Raw genomic sequence first — 23,910 nt, 5'->3', positions numbered from 1 at the left:
AAGGAATGTGATTCTCAATGGGCAGTAGATCACTGGTTCTGGTTGTACCTTAGCACAAAGCAGCCATAAAAATGTTCTAGATGGAGCCACAAATCTACTGCATTCTTTTTCTTCCTACCTGTAAAATAGGACTAATACTGCTTTGAGATAAATGAAGTCCTTTTCAAATTGGGACTGACAGAAGAGGGCTGTTTGGCTTAATATATGCATAATCTACCAAAATGACGAGGGAGATGATTGCTGGTTGAACTGTCTGAGACAGCATAGCATGTCTCTCTCTGCCTTTGAGACAGCATGGTATGTCCCTCTCTGCCTTTCATCTGGGATCAGGTTTGCTGAAGAAAAGGCAGAGAAGAATCTTCTCTAAAACGAGCTGGATGGTGGAGGGGGAAACCTAACATTATAGTAGCATATAGTGTAGGCAGCTTCCTTGACACCAAATGTTTCAAAATAATCTCCTTTCGGAACATCCTACAAACTTCTGCTCCAGCTATTGCTGGTTGATTAGGGCAGAGCTGTCAGCCCTGGCCATATGACATTTTTCTTCCTTGCCTGCCTCACCTGGCTAAATGATACACAACTCAGCTAGTGACCAGGCTTGTACCAGTAACCAGAAAATGGGGCTTAAATGGAGCTAAAGCTCTTGGCCACTTTTCTCATTCAGAAGGTCACGGAGTTAGGCAGGGGAAGGGGGTGGTTCATACTAGTGCAGAACCAGGTACCACGGGAATCTGTTAAGCACAGTTCTCTGGGGTGACTCTGTCTAAAGTTGTGAAGCAAGGATAGTGCTCTGTGTTTGCCAGAAAAGGAACAGACAACAGTTTTCATGTTGCAAATAGGTCACTATTTACTAGAGTGAAAATAATGTGATTAGCATGTTGTCCTTAGGGACATTAGAGCTTTTTAATTGCAGACTGTGGAACTTTACATCAGCAAAATCCTGATTTCCCAAATATGTTATCTGCTACTGGCTTTTGCTTGAAAAGCATCAAATGAAGGTGAATGACAGTGACTTTGCACCAGTGTTTCTTAGCTGCTAATAGATTCAACCTTGCAACTAGATGTTATTTGTGTGCTTTTGGAATTAATTTTAAACACAGTGAATCACATGTTAAGCACAAAGTTTAGAAGAAAAATGATGGGCTCATTTATATGATTTGACCTGTTTCACAGTAAAAGATGGAGAAACTATTTGACTGTACCTGGCATTTGGTCAGATCTTATCGTACTCAATGAGAACTCTATTTTTCCAGAGAGCTTGACCTCGTGGCACCCCAAACTCCAGCAGTGCTGGAGCTCACTGAGGGCTTGAATCATCAGAAAGCTGAGCCAGGCTAGTATCCAGGTGTGTGTTTGTTGATCACAACAGCTATGACCTTTGTGAACAATAATAAATTTCCTTAATGCTACTAAAAGTCAGCTCTACAATGATCTTCCATATGACAGAGGATAAGATCAACATTATTCATGTTCTCCTCTATCTGCTCCTCTCTGCCAGTTACTCCAGCAGCACCTCTTCTCATATTTTCTACTTGCATTACTTCTTGCAAGGCTGAACTCCATCTATGATGCAGTTGCTATTTCTGGTGGTCATTTTTAATGACATGACATATAGGTGTACTGCACTCAAGAGTAAAAAAACAGATGTGGAAACAGTTGGAAAAATATTAAAACACATTCATTCCTTCTGGTGCTGAAAGAACAACCTGCATGACCTACACCAAGTGCAATGAAGACAGCAGGATTTTTTCCCTCCTGCCCCTGCCCCTACATGCTTTGGATCAAGCAATTAGCATAGCAGGGTAAAGAGCTGCTAAGACAGTAGGTGACAATACAAGCCATTTTATGTAGATGAAGACCTGGAGCAGCAGGGGATAATACGCAAAGATACCAAAAGCATGGTCATTGGCAGGAAGGCACTAAAACTTGTGTCTCAGTGGAAAAGGAAATTAGTTGTGGAGAACAGTGCAGTGAACTGTGATAAGATGGATATCAGAATGATAACAATCCAAACTAGTCACATTCTGAGCCTCCAACACCATAACTTTACAAGAAAGCCTTAATGAGGTGATGGGGAAGCTAAATAAGTCATGCTTTCACCTCTATAAGTTGCAAAGCCTGTTCTTTATTCCACTTCAGTTTAATGCTTAATTTCTCTTTTGTTTTAGATTTTTTTTCACTTTGGTCTACATGAGATTAAAGTTCTCAAGTTCAAATCCTTCACTGACTCATTAATACTCAGAAAAGCACCATAAACTAATTAGCAGGCTGTGATGCTGTAAGTCATGACCTTCCTATGTCCAATAAAGTCCTGCAGAGAAAGGTATGTCCTATAGGTATTGCAGCCAACTTCTTGTAATTATACATAAAAAAAAGAATCCTGCAGTCCTATATAGATGCAAAACCCCATGGGAACAATGAGAAGATTCCAATTAACCTCAGTGAGTTTGCTGCTTGGATTTTGACATACAATTTAATGTATGTAATGCATACCTAAGTACATGTTATTAAACTATATATCTTTAGTACATAGAAGTGCAAGTAGCGCTCCCTATAATGGTTCGGCATAGCTTGTTGCACTGAAAGACCATGGCATGAAATAGGTACAGCTACCATTTCAACTTTGAAAAGCTTTTTCTTTACTGTAATTCTTAAAACGCTTCCTTTTTTTTTTTTCAGGAGGAAAAAATATCAATATATACACAACAGTTAGGGTTGCAGTCTAAAACTCACTGGAGAGAGAATCTCATTAAATGCAGTGGTATTTGGATCACACTTCTGACTATGAAAAGGGCCTATGAGCGAGCTTGACCTTTCCTTTTCTGCAATTTGGTATTGCTGAAGCTGATCTGCAGTTATCTGTCCGTTGATATTCTTGAAATGTTTTAATACTACATGTACATGAAATAGGAAGTTTTTAATTGAAATAATCATGGCCATAAAGCCTCTAAATTAACTGAGTTTTTCATAAATCAGAAATAATAATTTGCGGCATCACATTTTAAAGAAATGTGAGATATTAAAGAATTTATTTTAATTTTAAAGAAACAAAATTCTGGGTGATTGTAAGGATTGAAATCCTGAACAACAAAATCCCAGTTAGAAGCATCTTGCTTGGATTATTCAATCATCTGATTAGTTTTGAAATAAAAAAGATGGACAGCATATAAGAGCAGGTATTCTGGTGGCATATCAGACAGTGGGGTAGATGAGATTTTCAACAGAAAATAGGAGAATTCTGAGGATGAAATCTGAAGCACACCAAAGCTGTTGAGAGGACTTTTTGGATAGGGCTCACCAGATGACTGTCAGTGTCTGCAGTGTATTCTTCAGGGCTGCTGTGGTGTTTGTGTGACACTGATCCTGGCCATGCTACTGCACGATTGTGCATGGTGGAGAGAAGTAGGCACTATCAGGGAATAGCTTGAGTGATCTCATCCTGAAGTAATTGTCTTAAACAGAGGAATCACAGCCAGATGTGCCTACTGCTCCCAACTAACCGTAAAAGCATACTAGACTGAGCAAATCATATGTAAATGTCTCCGCTGGAGACAGGTAAAGTTTGGTGAGATAAAGCAGTAAAATTGCTGACAGTGGGATTCATAGGCCTAGCTCTTTTCATTAAATGAATCTCAGTAGGATCAGTATTTGCTGTCAAAATACAATGTGGAGAGCACCTTTGCCAGGCTCAAGGGGTGTTTTGAAGGCAAAGTGATCTAGACAAATTAAAATATAACCATACTAAATTAACACACACAGATGCTAAAGCAGATCCTAAAGATGGCAAAGAAAAGCTGACAGCTGTCACAGCAGTGATGATGTAGGATTTTTACACTTGAAAAGCTCATTATGCTGAAAAAATTACACCTTCAGCAGAAAGAAAGGCCAGGTGTTGGACCACCTGACGGAAAATCTGTCCAGCTCTTCAGTTTCTGCTGTTGTATGCTCTTCTCTTGGCATATTTGAATTGTGTCTTCTGTCCTCTGGGCTTCCACAATTGTTTTGCCTCAAATAATGTGCCTACTCAATAAGCTTCCGATTTTTCTGGTGCATCTTCAACATATGATCTTCCATGAGAAGCCTGAAAAAAAAGTCCCTACTTCAAAGAACTTGCCGCTGAGCAATCCCACTCCACAGGAAGATCCTTTAATCTAGGATCTTTTTTTGAAATTGATAATGAAGAGTTTCACTAGATCATAGCCTTAGATTGCAGGCTTTTGGGATAAGATAGGCAGTGGGACTACTCATGTAATTTAAAATAATCTCTTCTTTTTCCTTTCTGTGGGACTGAGACCTGTATCATTTACACACAGATGGTATCACTTTATGGAAAACACACTGGAAACTAAAAAGTAAAATATACGGACTTGTCACAAAACTGGCTAAAAGAGGCAATAGCCATAAAGGTATATGATTCTGAAGCAGAATGGTAGTAAATTCTCCTTTTTGTACCCAGAGCCCCTTGCCTGTCAACATGCCCCTTCTCTGCTCAGCCTGTGCCTACAAGGTTGTGTACTCAGCCTGCTGCTTTAGATCTGTAATGCAATCGCCACCTCTCAATCAAGAGAAAGACAGCAGTGGCCAGCTGTATTAGGCTTACCTGGCCCCTTCTGAGCACCTAAGTGCTGCTCTAGCACCAGCTCTGTTTGAGGAGTTGCTTATTGCGAGCTAGTTTTGCCAACTTGAAAACGTGCATCAGCCCTCATGAAGGATATAAGCAGCTTTTTCAAGGACGGCAGCTTTCTGAACTATGACTGAGCACTGTGTTATCATCAAGGTACTAAGGACCTACAAAATAAACAAGGTGATAAGCAGGTTTGGGAGATGTCAGCAACCATACCGGCTGTCTTAGAAGCCATTTCAGGTTGGTAGGACAAATCATCAGCTCAGTTCAAAAGCAGTATGCTGGTTGGCGTGCTTGTAGGCTGATTTACTGACTTTGCAAAGAAGTGGACTTACACAGAAGAGCAGCTGTTCCTCCAAACAGCCTGACTAAGAGGGGTATTGAAAATTTTTGTGCACCAAAAGATGTGACATTAGGTGAAGAATTCAAATAAGCTTCCGGGATTCAGAAAAGAAAAGGCATATAAGGAGCATAAGATACTCCACACACAATGTTTTTCCCCTGTCTGCAAGCTTTGAAACTTATCTGCACTTCAGCTGAGGGAATTAGGACACTTCTGCAACTTTTATGTGAGCAAACATCACATTCATGCTGTAGCTATCCTCTTGTGCTTAAACAGCAGTCTGAATATGCTCAAGTGAATGTTGCTTTCCCAAAAGTCATGTTTACCAATTTCCACTGGGAAGAGCTTATGGTCTAAAATGTGAAAGAAGATGCAAAGGACTAAAAAAGGGAGGAGGGAAAAAATGCTGGGGCCCAAAATTGTTCTTTTATTTATAAGAGGAGAATTTTAAGGTGTCAGTACATTGCTTTAAATTTTCTGCAACTTGCTGCCTGTATATATGTTGCAGCTCCTAATGTAAAAGAGTCACCTGAAATACAAGCAGAATGGTACTTTTCTAGAGCTTTATAAGTCAGGCAGACTGCTGTGGCTGTCTGCCTCTGAGATGTGAGCTTCCTGGGAAAGTTTTACCCGGTGCTCCTCCTTGCCTTACCCTATGGTGAAACTGAACGGAGATCGTTTAGTTCAGTACGGATGAGTGTGGTGAGAAGGACTGGAAGCGGCCAGTGCTGAGGAAATTAGGTAGAATACTCTTCTATTCTCAGCATTGTCAGAGGGATATTTGGGGCTGAAAACCTAGTAAATGGGGCAGCCAGCTTTGATGGACATCACAGAAGTTTGACTTTAGTGGCTTACTCTTGTTAAGATACTGTGGAGGCCTAACTCAGAAAACACATACAAAGTCGCCCAAAATCAAGACCTATTTCAAGAACTTAATTCTCCTGCCTCCTCTTGTTTTTCTTTTGCTTTGATTAATAATTCTTGCCTTACTGGCCACTCCTCCTTTCAGCGACATGCTGATATTTCAATAATTCATTACTTCTAGTTCTACATTGTTAATGCATTTTAAAATCTAACTGAGAGAACTTTAATTCCGCATTACCTTTTTCCTTGCGATTAGTGGTTGTAATGCAACTCACCTTCTTTTGATTTCTGACAAAAATATTGTGCCTTCAAGTATCCAGCAACATGGAAGGACTATGATTCCTTTGCTGAGTTGTACTAAGCAATTGCTAGAACAATGTACTGCTTGGTCAATTAAGCCTCTCTGTGGTAACATGCCTCTTCCTAGCAAGGCAGATATTATTTATTCAGGCTATAACTAACCTTTTTTTTTTTTTTTAAAAAGCAGAAAAGACAGCATAGATATTCCTGGGCAATAGTGACCTTAAATACCAAGTTTCTAATCTTGAAAAAAACTTTTTGATTTTTCACAACTTGCATTTCCTTCCTGACTCTTTGCAAGCTCAGATGGGATTTACTGTTTGTGGCTGCCAGCCTGAAGAAATTAGATGTGTCTTCCATCACCTCGAGAAGGTTGCTGATCTATTTTGGGCTTTGTTTTTTAAATAAACTTCAGAAGCACAGTACAAGGACATATTTATCTTGAGAGCAGCAGGAGAATGTTTAAAAATGCATTAATATTAAAAAGATTATTTTTGCATCCTGTTGCCATACTTTTGAAATGACAGTCTCCACTACTGAAAGGAAACAGGTAAGCAGATCTCATAACAACATAAAATCTGTAAATCATGTAAAAATAATTATAAGTAACTAAAGCACTGCATGGACCTCTACAACTGTTGGGCCACTGACACTTTCTAAACCTGAGCCTTAAATCTTAGAGAGACTTTTGAAAAGATAGAGCTCAAGTTCTGTGTGAGAAGCAGTTAGTATATTTTCAGCTATAACTACTCATAGAGTAAGACTTCTGCAGCAGATGTGTGAATGTTCCTGCAGTTCACGTTACAGCAGGCCATTCTTTTCCATAAAGCCTACCTCAGCTAATTCCCACATCAGAAATTGGTAGCTACCTCTGGGTTTAGCCCTACATACTCTATGAAGCAGTGAAGTGGCTACCTAGGAAGTGCCACTAATTCCACTAATTTAAAGGGATCAATGAGGTTGTTAAGCCCAAGCCATGGGTGATCAGTGTTTCGGTTCAGGACTAAAACCTTTGTTTGTAGCATCTGATACGCTGCAATATTCTGTGCTTGATTTTGTAACCTGCTAGTAAGGTGTCACAGTATGGCTTTAGAATGATTTCATTTTCTTGCAATTGCAGAAATGCCCCAAACCTGTCTTATGAATTCCATGTGAGCTCACAACAATGATGCATAAAACCCAGGATATAAATTGAAGTGATTAAATCTGATGGATTAGTGGATGCCCAAGTAGTAGAGTAATCTCATTTCTAAGTCAGCATTATTGCTCAGGCAATGACTGAAGTAGAGAGATACATCTGGAACTGGGGAAATTCAGCCTAAAGCTATTTGACCTCTCATTTGTTCATTCAGAATGCTTTGAATAAAATAAGTACATTATTCCAGGAATTTTGAGGCTTACCTTGATGACGTTAGCAATGTAATATTTATGACATTTTTCTGTTGAGGGGAGAGGCAGGTCATTATTAGTTATTTGCTATAAGGCATGCAGCAATTTTAGAGAGTCTTAGGCCAACAATAGAAAGTATTGTTCTTTCTTTAAAATATTTCTGCTGGTAAAGACCTTGACTACACTGGAGGTGGTTAGTCAGAAGTTGTATGCACAAGATCAAAACAGAATGTTCATTAGGTTGAATGAAAAGTTTACATAAACTTTTACTTACATAAAAGGTGGAGCCTGGCCTTTGCTGCCTGGAGGGACACTTGTAGCAACTTATACAACTTATGAAAGCAAAATAAATGATCAGTTCTTGAGATGATTCTTTTTTCTGGTTACATTATAAAATACTTATAAAATTCTGGAATATTAATGGTTATGGCTTCATAATTCAGTTTTGTTTGGGTAGATCTCAGGATGACTCAAATCATCTAACTGATCCAAACAACGAGAGCCAAAAGGACCTCAGAACTGAAACCCAACCCTTAATATTTATACAGAAGCCACTTGTCATTTGCAATGGGCAAAGCCAAATCCTTGACCCTCCTCCTCCCCCAAGATTTTTACACTTTGAAAAGCACAGCTGCTTAAAGATCCTCTCACTGAACTTTTCCACTAAGTGTAGGCAGATGATAACTAATTGTAGCCCAACTGTTGTTTTGCAGACAGATTGCTTTCTGATTTTATCAAAAAAACCACATAAATTATGCAGCAGTGAATTTTGACTGAGAAGAAGAAAATGCTGAGTTAATAGCAGTAGACACTCATTACCTTTGGGTCATGTATTCCAGAAAGCTCTTCATAGATCTTCTCTCCTACCATGACAGCAGCTAGGTTGGCTGTGTATGTGGACAAACAAAACAGACAGAAAATAGCCCAGAGATTCATTAAAAACCTTCCAGTCCAGCACTTGGGGGGTTTGATGGCAGCTGTTCTTCCAAACAAGATTGCATAACAGACATTCAGGGCTGAAGAGAAGGAGAAGACTTTGTTCCTATTCCTTCCCTTGGGGGTCATCCCAAAAGGACTTTTCCACTCGTATAAGGTGAGGAAAACAGCTGTAATGTGGAGAGCCACAAATATTCCCAGCCACATAGTCCAGTGAAGTGGCCACATAAAGGCTCCAATAGGAGCTGCTGTGTCTCTGGTCCTCACCAGGATGCCCAAGCTGGTTGAAAAGAAAGGGCTGGTGAAATCAATCACTTGGCTGCGGGCAGTGTTGATGCTAAACGATGTCACTGCCATGTGAGCTGTCCCAGCCAGAAGGTCTCCCACCAGACCAGTCCAGTGGCTGTTCTTCCAGGCACCATATTTTCCATCACCAACGATGTACAAGTCAAAATCAAAGTTCATATCCTCAGCCAGCTTCTCCAGCAGGTCAATGCAGTAGCCATAGCAGCACTTCTTGAGCTCAATGGGCACAGTGTCATTCCCTCCCTGAAGGGTTTCAAACAGGTTGTCCAGCACAGCTGAATCGTTGGTCATAGGATCCAGGCACAGCTGTCCTGCTGGGCAAAGACCTTCATCATCTACATCTCTTGTAAAGACGAATGGATGCTCAATCAGAGTTACCACTCTGAGGTGCAGCTGGGTAGGATGTTGCATGTGATTTTTATGTCTCTGGGCTTGTTCTGGCCATATCCCATAGTCCATGACTATCTTTCCCTCCTGCCAACTCCCCAGACGAGTCCACATTGGGTTCCCAACAGGGTCATGCTGCAGATTCCAGATGAAGAAATTGTTTTCTGAGCTGACAATGGAAGAGCCTTTCACCTTTATGTGGCCACTGAGACCTTCAAAAGTTGTGTTGGCTAAAAATCTGTTGGAGGGAGAAAGTAGAGTAATCAGAAGCAGACCGCTGAAGCTATATGCTGCAAAGGACATGGTGTTTTTGATTTTAAAGAATAAAAGTAGGAGATCTGGATGAAAGTCTACATCTGTCCTAGCTTTCCTATGGCACGATCAACAAGCCACTTAATTTATGAATAAAATATTTGTGAATATTCTCTCTCTTGTGTATCTTGTATAATATAAATGTAAACTCTTCAGGAAGGACATTCTTTTTACTTATTAGAAAAAGTGAGTGATGGAATGCAAATTTTTTTCATTAACTTTGTCTAATAAGTATATAAAATACAGGTTAATTTTAAGGTGAACTTAATAGGTCTGCAGTCATTTTTCTAAATAAAAATATGTATGAAAAATGGGATAGTAAAAATGATGTTTGAAATATTCTTCCAAGGAAAATTTTATATTCTTAGTGGGATCTAGTTTATGTAAGAGGTGCTACTGAAGAGCTGTCAACAACTTTCAAACACTCTGAAGTGAACAAATCTGGTTTTCAAATTGCAAATTTGGCATTGTTAAGTCACTGTTAGCCACTTCAGCATGAAGAAAGAGACTCAATTAAAGACTGTTGCCCCTGAAGAGTCAATTTTTATTCTTAAAAAGAAGAAAAGTTTATTAAAATGCCTACAAAACTAATTTTTTAAGAATTGGACTTTTATATTGGGCTGGCAAAGTTTGCTAATAGTTGTCCTCCCTTGGAGTAGAATTCAGCTTGTGATAACTCATTATACAAGATGCTAAAATGACATGGATAAAGGAGCAGGGATTTGAGTGTGAAATAAGTGTTGTAAAAGAAAAATCATTTTTGTGGAAGCATAAGGACCAGCTGAACTGTGCTCCGTTAATAAGAAAGGTGCTACGCATTTTGGAAGGCTTTAGAGGGCCCCTACAAATACTAGATAAGCCTTAGTAGGGTGATTCCAATAAAAACAAATGAGTTTCATTGCTGCTAATATAGTGGAAGATAAAAAACCAAGCACATAGGTTTCAGTAAGAGGCATTCAGGAGACAAACTATTTAGCTGTTGTAGTAGAATATAATACGTCACATTAGTCCTGGGAATTGGATGGAAGCAAGTATTGAAATAAGTATAAAGACAATAGCTGTCATTCTAGCCTCAATAGGTAAAACATAAACTGTAAGTAGTCTTAATCATTTATCAATAGTTAGAATGGAAAACAATAACCTTAAATTGATTTGGAAAGGGTAAATGCACAGCAAGTGTGTGTGCACGCACACTTTTGTCTGGTCTTCACTTTTTGTTTTATTATCTTTTGATGTGTTTTGGTGGATTATGAGCAGTTAAAACTCCTAACTGCATAGGTCTCAAGGTCACATCAATTTATTGTCCCCAGCAAAGGTCAAATTTATGAAACTAGATGAGACAGTTCCTGCTGTGGTTTTGTGTGTGACCTTTCTCTGGAATGGTTCCAAAACCTTCTCATGCAGTCCAGTTTGAGTGTGTTGCATTTGGAGAAAGATGATGCAGTCAGTATGGTCAAAATCAATTGATTTGTATGTGTCTCACTTTTGCATGAGAATTATGCCTTAAAATGCACATAGGTGTTTGTATTATGGGACTGATCCACATAAATGTGGATCACATTTTCAAAATGTGCCTTTACCATTTAATCTAATGCTAGCTAAATGGTACTGTAACATATTAATCAGAGGTGTTTGCTGTTGATTGACTAATGCTCAAAAATACTCAAAAAAAGGTGTGTGTTTGTGTGTGTCTTTGTGTACGTAAATGTAATCAAGGCAAAGTTTCTAGGGGAAGGCAATCCTAGGAATTAAAGATGGTGTCCATGAGCTTCTCTGTTTTTTATCTGTCTCCTCAATTTTTCTAAAAAATGATACTACTTCTTCCTTACAAACCTTGCTGGATTTATATGCTGAGATCATCACTACTACAGAAACAGTATAACCATTGAATGTGTAGATGTGTCTGTGTGTGAAATTTTGCAAGAAATGCTGAAAGTGTGGAAAATAGTGTTTGCAATTCAGAAAATGCCAAAATTAAGGGAGCCAAATCCTCAGATGGAATAAATCAGCAAAGCTCAGATTTCTACAATTTATATTACAACATAACTTGGATATTAGAATGCTGCAAACCAGGTGTTTTGGGGGTAGATGAAACTACAGAATATTGCATTAGATTTTTTTTAAACAGGTAGAATGAGAACAGTGAAATTTATGCACTGTGTTCCCTGACTTTCACTGTAGAAATAAGTGTGCCTGTGAGAGTGAATCAAATCCTCTGTACCTGTCTTGTGGCTGAATTGTGTTAGAAGCATTTATCTGAGAGATTTAGTAGCACTTAAATGTATGACTCTGCTACCTTATCGAGGTAGTGGCTTACTTTTACAGCTGATTTGCATGTTCTATATTTTTGGTAGTGACAGAACATTAATCAAAATAAATGGGGGGAACCACATGAGAGACACATTTTAACAATGCTTTGTTATATATGTGGATGGTTATGGCTGCTAATCATTTGCCTATGCTGTATGCAGCACTAGTGAAACTTGTGACAGAGGTTTCATGGAAAAGCTGCCTTACTCAATAACTTTCAGAAATAGTTAAGAGGGTCTAACTACATGGTTCAAGCCAGGAGTCTCCAGTGTGAATTCTTTGGGAATTATAGGTGCTGAGACACAGATACATTGGCAATATCTGAACATGTTCTTTTCAGAAGGGTTACAGAAAGACCATGTGTGCAAGTTTCAGAAGATAAAGGGCCAGATCATCAGATCAGGCAGCTGATTTAATTTCCTTTTGGTCATGTCAATATCAGTGAGCTGGAGATCAGACCAATAGGCCATGATAGCTGGTAACAAAGCTTTGCTAGTGTTACTTCAATTTGACCAGTAATCACAAGTTCAAACTGTACCATTTGCTCTTTCCAGCTTTATTCCTGTTTTTAGTGTGTTGTTGTAAGAACTGCTTATTAGAGCTTTAGCAATTCTCTCATATTCTGGCAGAGATATCTCTGTGGTACTTTTGAGAATGATTTAATTAAATAATTTCTTTTTTTTCAAGCTTGATGGCTTGGTTATTCCCTCTCTTTCTTGAACAGTTTACGAGAAGCAAGAACCAGAATGAGCAGTCAGTCAAATAGCAAGCTGCCGATGTTACCTGAGAAGCAGAGCTTCTTAAAGCTATAAGACTAGATGATTTTAATATTCTAATGCCTTGTTCTGGCAACAAGGATGCTCCCCTGAGCAGACTTGAACAGATCAGGGATCTGACCTCATCATAAGACGAATTAATAAGGATGGAGCATTATGACAGCCTAATCTTCAAATGTATTAAAAACAACAACAACAACAAAAAAACCCAAACCAAAAAGCATTCTTTGTCTTGGGCAGGATCTTCCTGTTTATAATTGTTATTCTGCTCTTGGGTGCCATAAGGTGGCATTTAAATGTCTGCACAGCCAATGTATGAGTGCAATATTGGCATGGAAGCTCAGGTTTCAGATATGCCAGCTTGTGGGAGTGCTATTTCACTATATGTAGTAGTTATGAAAGATGAAGGTCTGCTCCTCTGTGCCTTCTCCACCCCCACCCCTGGCCTTCCACAGCCCACTGCAGCTCTGGAGCTACATATAAAGACAGATGAACTCAAACAGAAATATGACTAAATACTAAAGCAAGAACGAGCTAAAAATTTCATCAGCTGAGGTAAGCTGCTTGCCTGAAAACACCACTGAAATTGACAAGGTTGTTCACAGCTAAGCTGCTCATCAGTGGTTCATGCCTCAGAAATCACTGCTACTGTAATGAATTAATTGTTAGGCTGCTAATTCAAATACACCAATCCTGGCCATCAGGTATCTGTCCCACTCACACATCATAAAAACAGTTACAGTGATTAAGGCCAACCTGTTATCCTGCCTTTAATACGGTCCACAGGCAGATGCTTAGGGAAAAAAAACAGCCTAAGCGTATGACGTTTTCTCCTAATGCTTCTAACTGAACTCCAGGGACTTCAAGAACCTGTAGCGATCAGTCTATGTGGTGTTTCCCCTGTGATCTCTCTTCCGGGTATTTTAACACACTTAAACTTCTTATGTTTGCTAAGTTTTTGGCAGAAATCTTACAGATACACTGCCTGTTGTATGAAGAAGTGCTGCCTTTCATTTGCTTTGAACCTTGATGATGCCATCTTCACGTCATGCTCTTGGTTCTTTTATGATAAAAGACAATGGACAATATGTATCTATCTGCTTTCTTCATTCCACTAGTGATTTTGCAGACCTCTATCATATCCTTCATTAACTCTTTTCCCAGACTATTCAGGTCTTTTCTCAGACTATTCCTTGCATGGACAGCATTTTACATCTTTGGTTTTCCTCCCTACCCCCGGCACTTTTTCTTGTACAGGATATGTTCAATGAGATGAAGCGACAAGAAATTTCATAGCTGTGAAATTCCATCTTGTCTCCCAAATCACAAAAAAAGCTACTGCAGTCACTGTTTGTAGGAGAGCTACTGATTTTTCAAAGAAAGTAACAAAGAAGGAAAAGTACTCAGGAATACATAATTGAGATTTGGTTTTGCTTTCTTTTCTCTTCATTCCTAGCTTAACTCTCAGTAAAAACTACTGTCCTCAGATAATTGGTACTTGGAAAGGCCTCTTGCTGAGCCTTACTTTTCAGGAACTTGGATACAACTTACAAAACAATAATATGAACTTACTGTCACAACTCAATGGAGAGATTGCAAGCCAGGGCAATATATGCTCCCAAGCCTTGCTTTATTCTTTTGAAACAGCTTTTTTGTGACCCTTAATTCATGGATGAGGGCTAACTAAGGAGCTGTCCGTGTCTCAAATGGTTGCTTTTTTGAACACTGCTATTACTGCATCATTGTGAAGACAGAGCTCAGGTATAGTTTCAAAAGAAGTTGGGAACATACCAAAAGTTTCAAGAACTTTTATCTTAACCTCATCCAATAAAATCTGTTTGCTGAAAGCCAGGAAAGATGTACAGGGGAAAAACATTCAGCAGTCACTGCATGTAAAACAGCTGATGAACCCACATACTCAGCAAGGACTTTATTTTTGTTTTTAAAAGGGACTCTACATTGCTCTCTTATGTTCAAAACCAGAATATTTGTGGACATGAGTCCCCAGGCTGTTATGGGCATAACTTCAGTATACTGAGGAGCAACAGCCTATAGGAATAGTTTCAGCACAAGCTGAAAGATGACTCCCCTGCACCAGCACTAGTGAGACAGGTTTCTGGGAGCTGTTTATAGCTTTGCCAGCTCTCAGCCTGCAGCAGTGGTCTCTGAGGGAGGTCAAGGTTTCTTTCCTGTGGAAGCATACCAGCACAGTGAAACTAAACACCTGCTCTTATACTTTGTGATTGCTTAGGCAGTGGGAGTTGGAGTTACTGTTCTTAGTGTGTTTTGTATTCCCTCAGGTATCAGAAAACCTCACAAAATTTGACACTGACCCTGCTTTGTCCCTGCTGTATTTATGAATGCAAACACAAGGTGCTTTCAGAGCTTAGTCTGTAACCTACACTATGTTTTCTATGCTATCTCTACTTCCACGGAACGGTATCTTATTCTATACCTGACCTTATCTCCCTCTATGGCTAAGTTTAGGTTTTGCTATTTGATCTGAAGTAATGAAGCAGGAAGAAATACTGAAACAAATGCAGGTATTAGGGAGGATTAACAGCATCATGGCCAAGCCATTTATTTGAGAATGGTGGCAAAGGAGAAGAAAATGAAGATTTGTTTTCTTACTACAAGTATTAGCTACAAAAAAAAAAACCCAAAAAAACAAAAAAAAAACAAGGGAAAAAACTTACTTTGACAAATATTGCCCTGAAGTGATATTCCTTTCATCTGTGTCCATGCAATTCATTGTACTTGGAATAAGAGCTAGTTCTGGCTGAATCATGGTGGCTGTGGCTACAGCTCTTGCTACCAGTTCCATTGCGTCCTGCACATAATGCTCAAAAACTGACTGTGTTGTCTTGCCATGAGCGATGAGACCTAATGGCAAACCTTCTGTCCTCAGTTCTTCCACATTCTGTGAATCCCCAAGAATCCAGTGAAGTTCTGGAGGCATCACACCAAACTTGGTGGTTATTTCAAAAATCCTCCGTGTTTTTTCCATGTCGCATCCAAACATCACAATGGTAGATGTTGTGTCTTTGATGCTCTCCAGGTAAAGCTGTAAGTAGTTCAAAAGATCATTGGTTGAAGTGAGATTTGCTGTGATATTTATAATGGATCTCAGGTGGAACTTGGAGCTCTGTTGTGTGAGGAAGAGGAAACCTGTGATGTTCCACTCCTCCTGGCATAACATCAAGCTGAAATTGTACCAGTTGTTCATTGCAAGGATTGAGAAAGTGACATCAGCATCAGAATTCAATGAGTTTTCTAAACTCATCTGCAGGTGCAGGGGATTCTGCAGTTAAAAATAAGAAAGATACTGATTAGAAAGATACTGCACCCAAACCTTAATGAGTTTGCTTCATTTTTATATGTCAATCCCATATTCACTCATCCAGCTCAAAGCTGCTGTCTGCTATTGATCAAGGGAACAGCATGAGAAACAAGGAAATTCATATCCACATCGCTTACATGGACTGGTAATTCAGGGACTTTAAGAGAGAGAGTTTGAGTTGACTTCAATAGTCACCAAAGAGCCTACTTTTAACAATTTGTATTTATTTAAACACATTAGTTGTTTTGGATTCCTTGGCATTCTTGGGCAAAGAATTCCATGCTTTCGTAACACTATGTATGAAAAAGCACTCCTGCATTGTTCTGGTTCAGCCTTGGCATCTGTTTAAATTCAGCAGATGCTGCAACCTTCTTTGGAAAAAGATAAAAAAAATTAAAGAGGAGCTCTCAGTTCTTTGTTATCTCCTGTTTTTGGTACTTGGAACCTTTTTTTACAAAGACACATGAAGAAGTTAATTAAATAGATCACAGTCTACAATCGATGCACATTATGTACTGCCAATAAAACATGAGAAGATTGATTCTTTGGTAAAGCACATATTATTGAAAGCATAAGAGGCTAAGATATGCAGACTCTGTGAACTATCTGCTGGAAAGTATTTGGTAAATAATCATTCCATACTCACTTTTTCCATGTCATTCATGATATAACGGAACTTTACCCTATTTCCCAACACCATCAGCGTTGGCTGTATCTTTTCCAAAAAAGGAGGAAGGATCCAAGGTTAATCAGTCTGTTCTCGTAAAGTACCTATTTCTTCTTTTTTTATTATGTGATCCACACTTACACTTAAAGTCTGTTCTTCATTCTCTTATATTGTAAGTAGTTAAACTGTATTATGTATAAGACTAATCAGATCCTTACTGCATTTAAAGTTGGTGTAAAATCCTGTCATATTGATTTTAGAGTATTTTAGTGCTCATTATAGACTCTAGTTTGTCTGGATCTTAGAAATGCCATTCTGAATTTGGAATAATACAATAATCTCTTGATTTGCATTAGTTTTACTAAGATCAGAATCTGGGCTCTCCAATGAAGATGTAAGGGCTGAATGCCATTTATAAATAGCAAACTTTCACTGTGTTAACTTGTGGTTCTATGAACTCATCATGTGTTTTCCAGAGCAGATAATTCAAATTCTGATCCTGATAGAGAGAATACTAAAATTGAAGATTCTCTCAGCTCTTTTTGTTACCTCTTGTTTTTGTTACCTGTAGGTTTTCTTTACACAGACACATGAATAAGCTAATTAAATAGATCACTGTCCACAATCAGTGCACATCATGTACTGCCAGTAATAAACAAGAGAATTGACTCTTTGATAAAGGACAAGTTACTGAATGCACAAGAGCCTAAGTTATGCAGACTGTCTGAATTCTATGCTGGAAAACATCGCCTATTGATTAAAATACATGATTAATTTGGAGGAAAAAAAAAAAACAAACCAAAAAACAGTGTGTGTGATACCTGGGTTTGGGCAGCTAATTCAAACAAATTAGTCTCCTCAACCTGAATCAAGAAAATTTTTTTTTCTTGAGGTTATGTGATAGTGTGGTAAATCAACTCCATTTTGTCTCTCATTGCAAATAGAAAGGATTTTCCTGGTATCATCTCTGTCTAGAATCAAACAAAATCATGAACGGTTTTTACAAGATGATCTGTCTCCAACCAGCCAAATTTGGTAAGTCTGTTGGCTTAGTTAATTTGAATAAGTTTTAGAGAAAAAATGAGTTATTCAGCAAAAAGGTATATTTTGCATACATAAATAATAGCACACAACCTGGCTATACCTGTATTAGAAAGAGAAAATGCCTTTAGTATACCCAGAAATATAACATCCAAAGCATAGTAGTGTAACTATTACAGTATAGGTACGGGTACAAAATCTATTGGATGCAGAAAAACAACCATGTACTGATGAGTGATAGAATTTAGCAATAATGACTGTGTCCATACTAATGAAAAAAACAGTCCCAAGGGAAGACAGATAATAAAAAATAAAACAACCGAGCATTGGTTGTACTGCTTAGTTGTTCCCTGGTCTGGTTTTGGCCCACACCATTTAGCTCTCTCTGACACCATACACTAGCAGTTTGGGTCCTAACACATTCTGGGCATTCTTCCCAGGAGGCATTATGTATAAGACTGCTGCATGGGAACTGGCTTTTCATCCTACCCAACCTTTAAAGATCTGTGTGCCCTCACGCTATAACCAGAGCATATCCTCTCTTTTACACTATCTAAAATCTCATCTGCTTGTCCACAGCACCGTATGTCCAGTGTTAAAACACTTTGAACTGAAAAAATACAAAAAAGGGTAAGAATTACACCTTAGTGACACTGGCTACCACGCTGGACACAGAGCACCAAGCGCATGTAGCCCAGAGAAGGACAAACTCTGTCTCAGGGCCAGAAAACTGGGCATATTTTATACAGCAGTGTAGATGTTGAAAGTGAGTGTGGTATTGGAAAATACTCTTTATTTCCTTCTGATGGATGGGTATTTTCACTGGCTTTACTGGGAACTCAACAAATGCAGGATCGGACTCTCCCACCGTAATGTGGCTGCAGATTTAGTCCTGAGATGCTCTAATGTTGGTGCATGTTGTATGCGCAAAATACTTGGATCTATTAATGTGGTCCCACAGACTGATATGGTATTGAGACACCATTTCCTAATTCAGTAGAGATGCATTCAAGATAACCTGTTTTAGACTGAGACTGCTTTTAAAAATGATTTATGATGTGCAGTTGCATCTGTGTTTTGGTCATCACCTTTTAAAGCCAACATAGGTGCATCCTGTGTGAGCTCTCATCACCATCATGATTTGTTAGTTACTAAATTCCTTGTTACTGTGTGTGAAAGATAAACTTTCAGCCCTGAAGAAGTACAAAATACACTATCTTTTTTCATTAAGTGTATTGGGAACAAATTATAGTCCGAAGGGAAATGATTGCGAACTTGTCCTCAGAATTTTCTGATGCAATGATATACATAAAATTCAGTCAGTATGGATTTGTCTTCTGGTTGAAACTTTCTGCTAGTTTAGCTTTCTGGTTTAGTTTTCTGGTTTAGCTTTCTGCTAATCCTCAGCTTAACATGCAGCACCTCTGCAGGTTTTGGGGAGGAACTGGCAACTTGTTTTTTCCAGAAGTTAATGTTTGCTTGGTATGGGAAATGAGGGTTGAGATACTTGACAGGCCACGCTGTTTTACACCTTAACCAAGGAGACCTCCCTCTCGCCTCATCTAGTGAACTATTGGTTAACTTTACTGTTTTTTGTTGGTTTTTTTTTTAATGCAAAATAAGCAAAATCTTCAAGAAAAGTGTGTAGATTAGTAATATTTGGAGATGTTTTGACTTAATACCTTCTTAATTTTCTACCAAAAGCTTTATTTATCATTTGTATGATTTAGTTGAGCAAATGGGCCATGAAAAATTTATATGGTACAAATCACATGTCAGGATACAGCCTTTGATATTACAGTGTTCTTAATGCTTTTATATATTTTTGTTGATTCATCATTCTTGAAAATGATAAACAATTACTGCTTTTTAAGGAAGAACATTCAAAAATTGCTTATTCAGTGATTCAGTATCAATCACTGAGACTGCAGATTCTCATAACAAAGGCTTTTGACAACTTAAATGATAGTTTGGAAGTACATAACTATATGTATCATGAAACATAAGATTTATGAGGTAATTTCAGTGTAATGAACTGTGCCCATCCATCCTTACTGAAGTTCTTAGGAAAAAAGCCTTCACTATCAACTCACTTTGGAAATTGCTAGAGTTTGACTATTTCTGTTAAATTGTTTCATTTAGAAATTGGAGCTTATATGGAAATTCAATTGTTTTGTTTAACTTTGGCTTTAATCTGCTATTAAAGATAATACAACTTGCATAAGTTTTTCTTTAAATTACACAAACAGAATTAAACCTCATTTGAATAATGTTAATTGTGATCTATTTTTAATAATGTGCTTGCATTTATGTAGTCAGACTTAGCAAAAACATTTTCTGTGTCTATGAGAACTTGATTTTTTATTGCACATCATTAGCTCCTGTTTCATAGACCAGCCAAGTCCAACTGACTTCAATTTTAACTGGGCAAAGGACAGGACTAGAATCTTTAATTTCTGACTAATGGCCTTTGGATCAGATGTCAACAGTCTTTCCATTGACTTTCAGTGGGCTTTGGACCAAGCCATTCATGGAATATTAAACTTTATATGGTCTGTGGTGTTTCACTTCCCTTCATCAAAAGAGACAGTAATTACTTATTTACTTTTTGTATAACAAGAACAGTTTTACAGTTTCATTGCCTGAGATACCTGAGATAACAGGTTCATTTAACAGCTGAAACACGAATTGCATTTCATTAAACTCTGTAGTATTTTTCAAGCCTGAGTTTCAGTAGTCCGTAGACGCACTCTTAGTCGTTGTAAATCTTATGAACATAGTGAATGCCTGGAGCTAGACTGACGGACTTACACCCTGAAGGATCTTACCATGTATCTCTTCAGCCAAATCTGTAATGCTAATTAGGCACAGTTACAGTGATATTTTATTTGACATTATTATAGCTTCATTAGCAGGGTTAAAAGCTTATATGCAAATGTTCTTTTGCTAACTGTAACAGTAAGTAACACACAGAAAATATTATTATTCCCCTCTGATTCCTGGGGGCAAAGGCAGTACTCAAACACATACTTACAACAAGAAAAAAAAAGAGAAAGAACATTATATTATTACATCAGAGGCAGTTGCACTTAAGGAAAAAAAAAAAGTCTTCTGGCTTACAGAGCAACTGTGGGGACTCACAGCTTTGTAAACATCTGAAATGGCAGCTGTGAGCAAGCTGATGCAGCAGCTTCAGAAATTGGGAGTCTCTTTCTTCCATGGTTGAATTTACAAAGTTTAGACTTAAAACCCAGTTCCCTAAAGGGTAAAGGCATATCCCTTGCTTTTTCATCTAATGCTATAAGGACAGATGCTTTAAAATATTTGGTTTTGGGGGGTGGAAGGGGGCATTTGCCTTGTTGCTGAGGTTGCGGTGTCTCACAGAGGTGTCTGTGCTGAAAGCTGATGGCTTGCTGGCAGGATTTCTGATGGAGAGGTCCTGCCAGCTGCCCCAGGGGCTGTTGACCTGCCCACTGCATTGCTACTCAGTTGCTGTACAGTGCACCTGGTGAAGCGGAGGGAAGCCGCTAGTTTGGGAACACCACCCCTCATTTCACCGTGGGCAACGGCAGTGCAAGTCGCACCCCTCAAAGGCGCTGTTGTGCTCTCACTCTTCATAAGAACAAAAGGAAACTTAAAACTACCCAAATCCTCCATGCAAGGTAAACTGTTTCTCTGCCTCACTCGTTAGTCCAAAGATCTTGGCGTGGCTTTGGGATCAACGCTGTGTCTGTGCCAGCCAGTGCCAAGGGCTGAAGGGAGACCCTGACCCAATGCGTACGATGGAGTCGCGTCCCGACTCCTCGTGGCGATGTGGCTGTGCAGCCTTCCCACGCGGGCCCGTAACGGCAGAGGGAGAGGTGAGGTGTGCCTTCACAGGTCCACCTCTCTCGATTGCGTGGCCAGGGCAGTGAGAAACCAGCTTGCTCAGCCATGGCAACTGGGCCCCCTTAGGCCATTTATCTTTTTAAAGATGGGCCTTTATCAAGCAAAACTTTTCTCTTGCATTGGCCCAAGAAGGGAAGGATGTCTTAACTAACTCTTCTCTTTCTTTTCTTACACAGCTTTTCAGTCTTCACATTTACACATGCTTGACAAAGAGCATAATATGAAACAAGGTAGATCTCAAAATTAAAGGTAATTATTTGCAGACAGTTTTCAGTCTTCTGAGAGAGAAAAGCTAATTTAAACTAGCTAAAAGCTGATCTGATTCTTGCAGCAAAAGAGGCCTGGCATCTGTCCAGGAAACTTCTATAAACAGATCTTAACAAGGCATTCACTGTTGATTTTAAAAAATACAAACCCACAACAACTAGATTAATTTAAGGCTTGATTTAGTTTGTCTTGAAAATAATTTCTAAATGATTTCTCTCTTTACGCCAGATAGTCATGACTTAGGGTTGCTTAACATCTCTAATGACTACATGCAAATACTGCAAACTAATCTGAATATGTAAGGCTCCCTACAAGGTCAAACAGACGGTATAAAATATGAACATTCGGCTGTTTTTGGAAAGTAAGACCCATTATTTATCCTCATAGCCACTTACAAATTATCATAAGTAATACTGCTTCAAAAACCTTGTGTTCTTTGCTCCAGAGGGGAAAAAAAAATCATTTAAAGTTTGACAAAGGTTATTTCACACAGATGCCAAGAGCCAAAATAGTTTTTCCCTACCTAAAATGTGTCACTGCAATTAAAAAAAGACAGATGATTGTTAATACAAATAGATCTGGGGGAACTGCATCAGTTCTCCATGGCAGGCTTTCCTCCATCCTCGAAATGGCAACACAAAGCCCTAGAGAATCACTTCTGCTCTGTGACAGGATTCATATTGGAGAAAGTGGTCCTTAACCATGACTCTAACTTCCAAGTGCAACACTATTGCAGATAACATAGGCAGTGGGAGATGAGATTTCTGCTTGCTTTTAAAGAGTGCACTGTTTATAGGTTATACTGGGAATCTGAATTATTACTTCCTGTTCCTAACCTGGCTATTGACACTTGGTAAACCATTATTTAATCCTTTCTTGTCAAAATGGTTATATGGAGAATCCTTCCCTCCAGGGAAAGAAGGTGTCATCTGTAACTAATATCTGTAAAGCCCTTGAAAATGTTTGGATAAAAGATGCCAGGAGATATTGACTGGGAATATTTCCTGCAATGGACAATTCATTACTGAACAGTATTTTCTAGAATCTCAACACTGCTCTGAGATCAGTCCCTCTCAAGCAAGCGTGCACGAGCCATCAAGAGTAAGGAGATCTTTGCTAGCTCTGCCCCAGGCTTTCTTTATCACGCCGTTTCCCAGGAACACATTTTCTGATGTCTGGTCTCATCTAGACTCTTACGTTAGCATGCACTTTGGGACTGCTAAGTTACAGCTCCGTCGCCTCAGTCCTGGCCGTCCTAACGTCTGAGGCATGAAAGAGGAAGGCCCTGTTGTTGTAATGTGGTTCTAACAACATATCAGTGGCACTGTTTTATCTGTAGATATTGGTTTATGCGGTTACCAGAGCACTCTGTGTGTGTGTATGTGTACATGTCTTCTAGTGGGTTATTATTTTTGTGGAGTGATTACTAGCCCAGATAAAGGATATATGTGTGATTATGCTGCAGTAATAAAATGTTATTTGGTTTATCAGGAAACCACAGCTCCAAGGCTACTGGGGGAAAAAAAAAAAAAGGTATCAAGGATGTCCAAAAGTACAATCACAAAATGATAGCAAAAGCCTTGAAACTGCAAGCACAGGATGACAGCAGACTTGCCAGGGCTAAAGATCAATTACTGGTCACTAAGAGAATGCAACCTTGGAGCTGGGTAAAAACAGTTTTAGGGATAAAAAAAGACAGAAAGAACAAGTATCCAAGATGTGTAATTTGCAGCATATACTGCAAATTTGGACAAAAGGTCGAATTGTGAATGAATGAGGGGCAAGAAATTAAGTAGAGTTAGCAAACACATTAAAAAAAAACAGAAGCAAACCTGGAGGAGGAAGAAACTCCCATCATCAACATCGTTCTCCTCCATCAGAGAACCTGGGACGCAGATGTCTTGCTGTCACAACCTCACCCCAACCCATTTGCTCTATCTGTCTCCCTAAAGCAGATCTGTGTTGTTGAGATTAGGGCACAGAGGAGCATGGAAGGATAAGCATAACGCCTGAGAAAAGGAATAGATACTAGAAAGCACATGCATAACAGTTTTAACTGTATCATTATTGAGAATGAGCTTTAATATTTGGAAAATTTGTCTATTAGTGTTACTGTCATTGCAATGGGACCAATAATAAGTCTTTGATTAGACTGTTAAA

General features: G+C 38.8%; 1 protein-coding gene across 1 annotated transcript in view; it reads right to left on the bottom strand.

The window, feature by feature from the left end:
- GRIN3A (glutamate ionotropic receptor NMDA type subunit 3A) overlaps positions 1–23,910 on the bottom strand; it is an 80,201-nt gene that overhangs the window by 33,851 nt on the left and 22,440 nt on the right. Inside the window, exons 2-3 of the mRNA XM_067315445.1 lie at positions 15,244–15,848; positions 8,340–9,387 (exon numbers count right to left, since the gene is read on the bottom strand). Of these exons, the coding sequence (XP_067171546.1) occupies positions 8,340–9,387; positions 15,244–15,848 (1,653 nt within the window). The remainder of the gene's footprint in view (positions 1–8,339; positions 9,388–15,243; positions 15,849–23,910) is intronic.

Source organism: Apteryx mantelli, chromosome Z (genome assembly GCF_036417845.1).
Source record: "Apteryx mantelli isolate bAptMan1 chromosome Z, bAptMan1.hap1, whole genome shotgun sequence".
Lineage (NCBI taxonomy): Eukaryota > Metazoa > Chordata > Aves > Apterygiformes > Apterygidae > Apteryx > Apteryx mantelli.
This window is presented reverse-complemented; position numbering and strand designations above follow the sequence as displayed.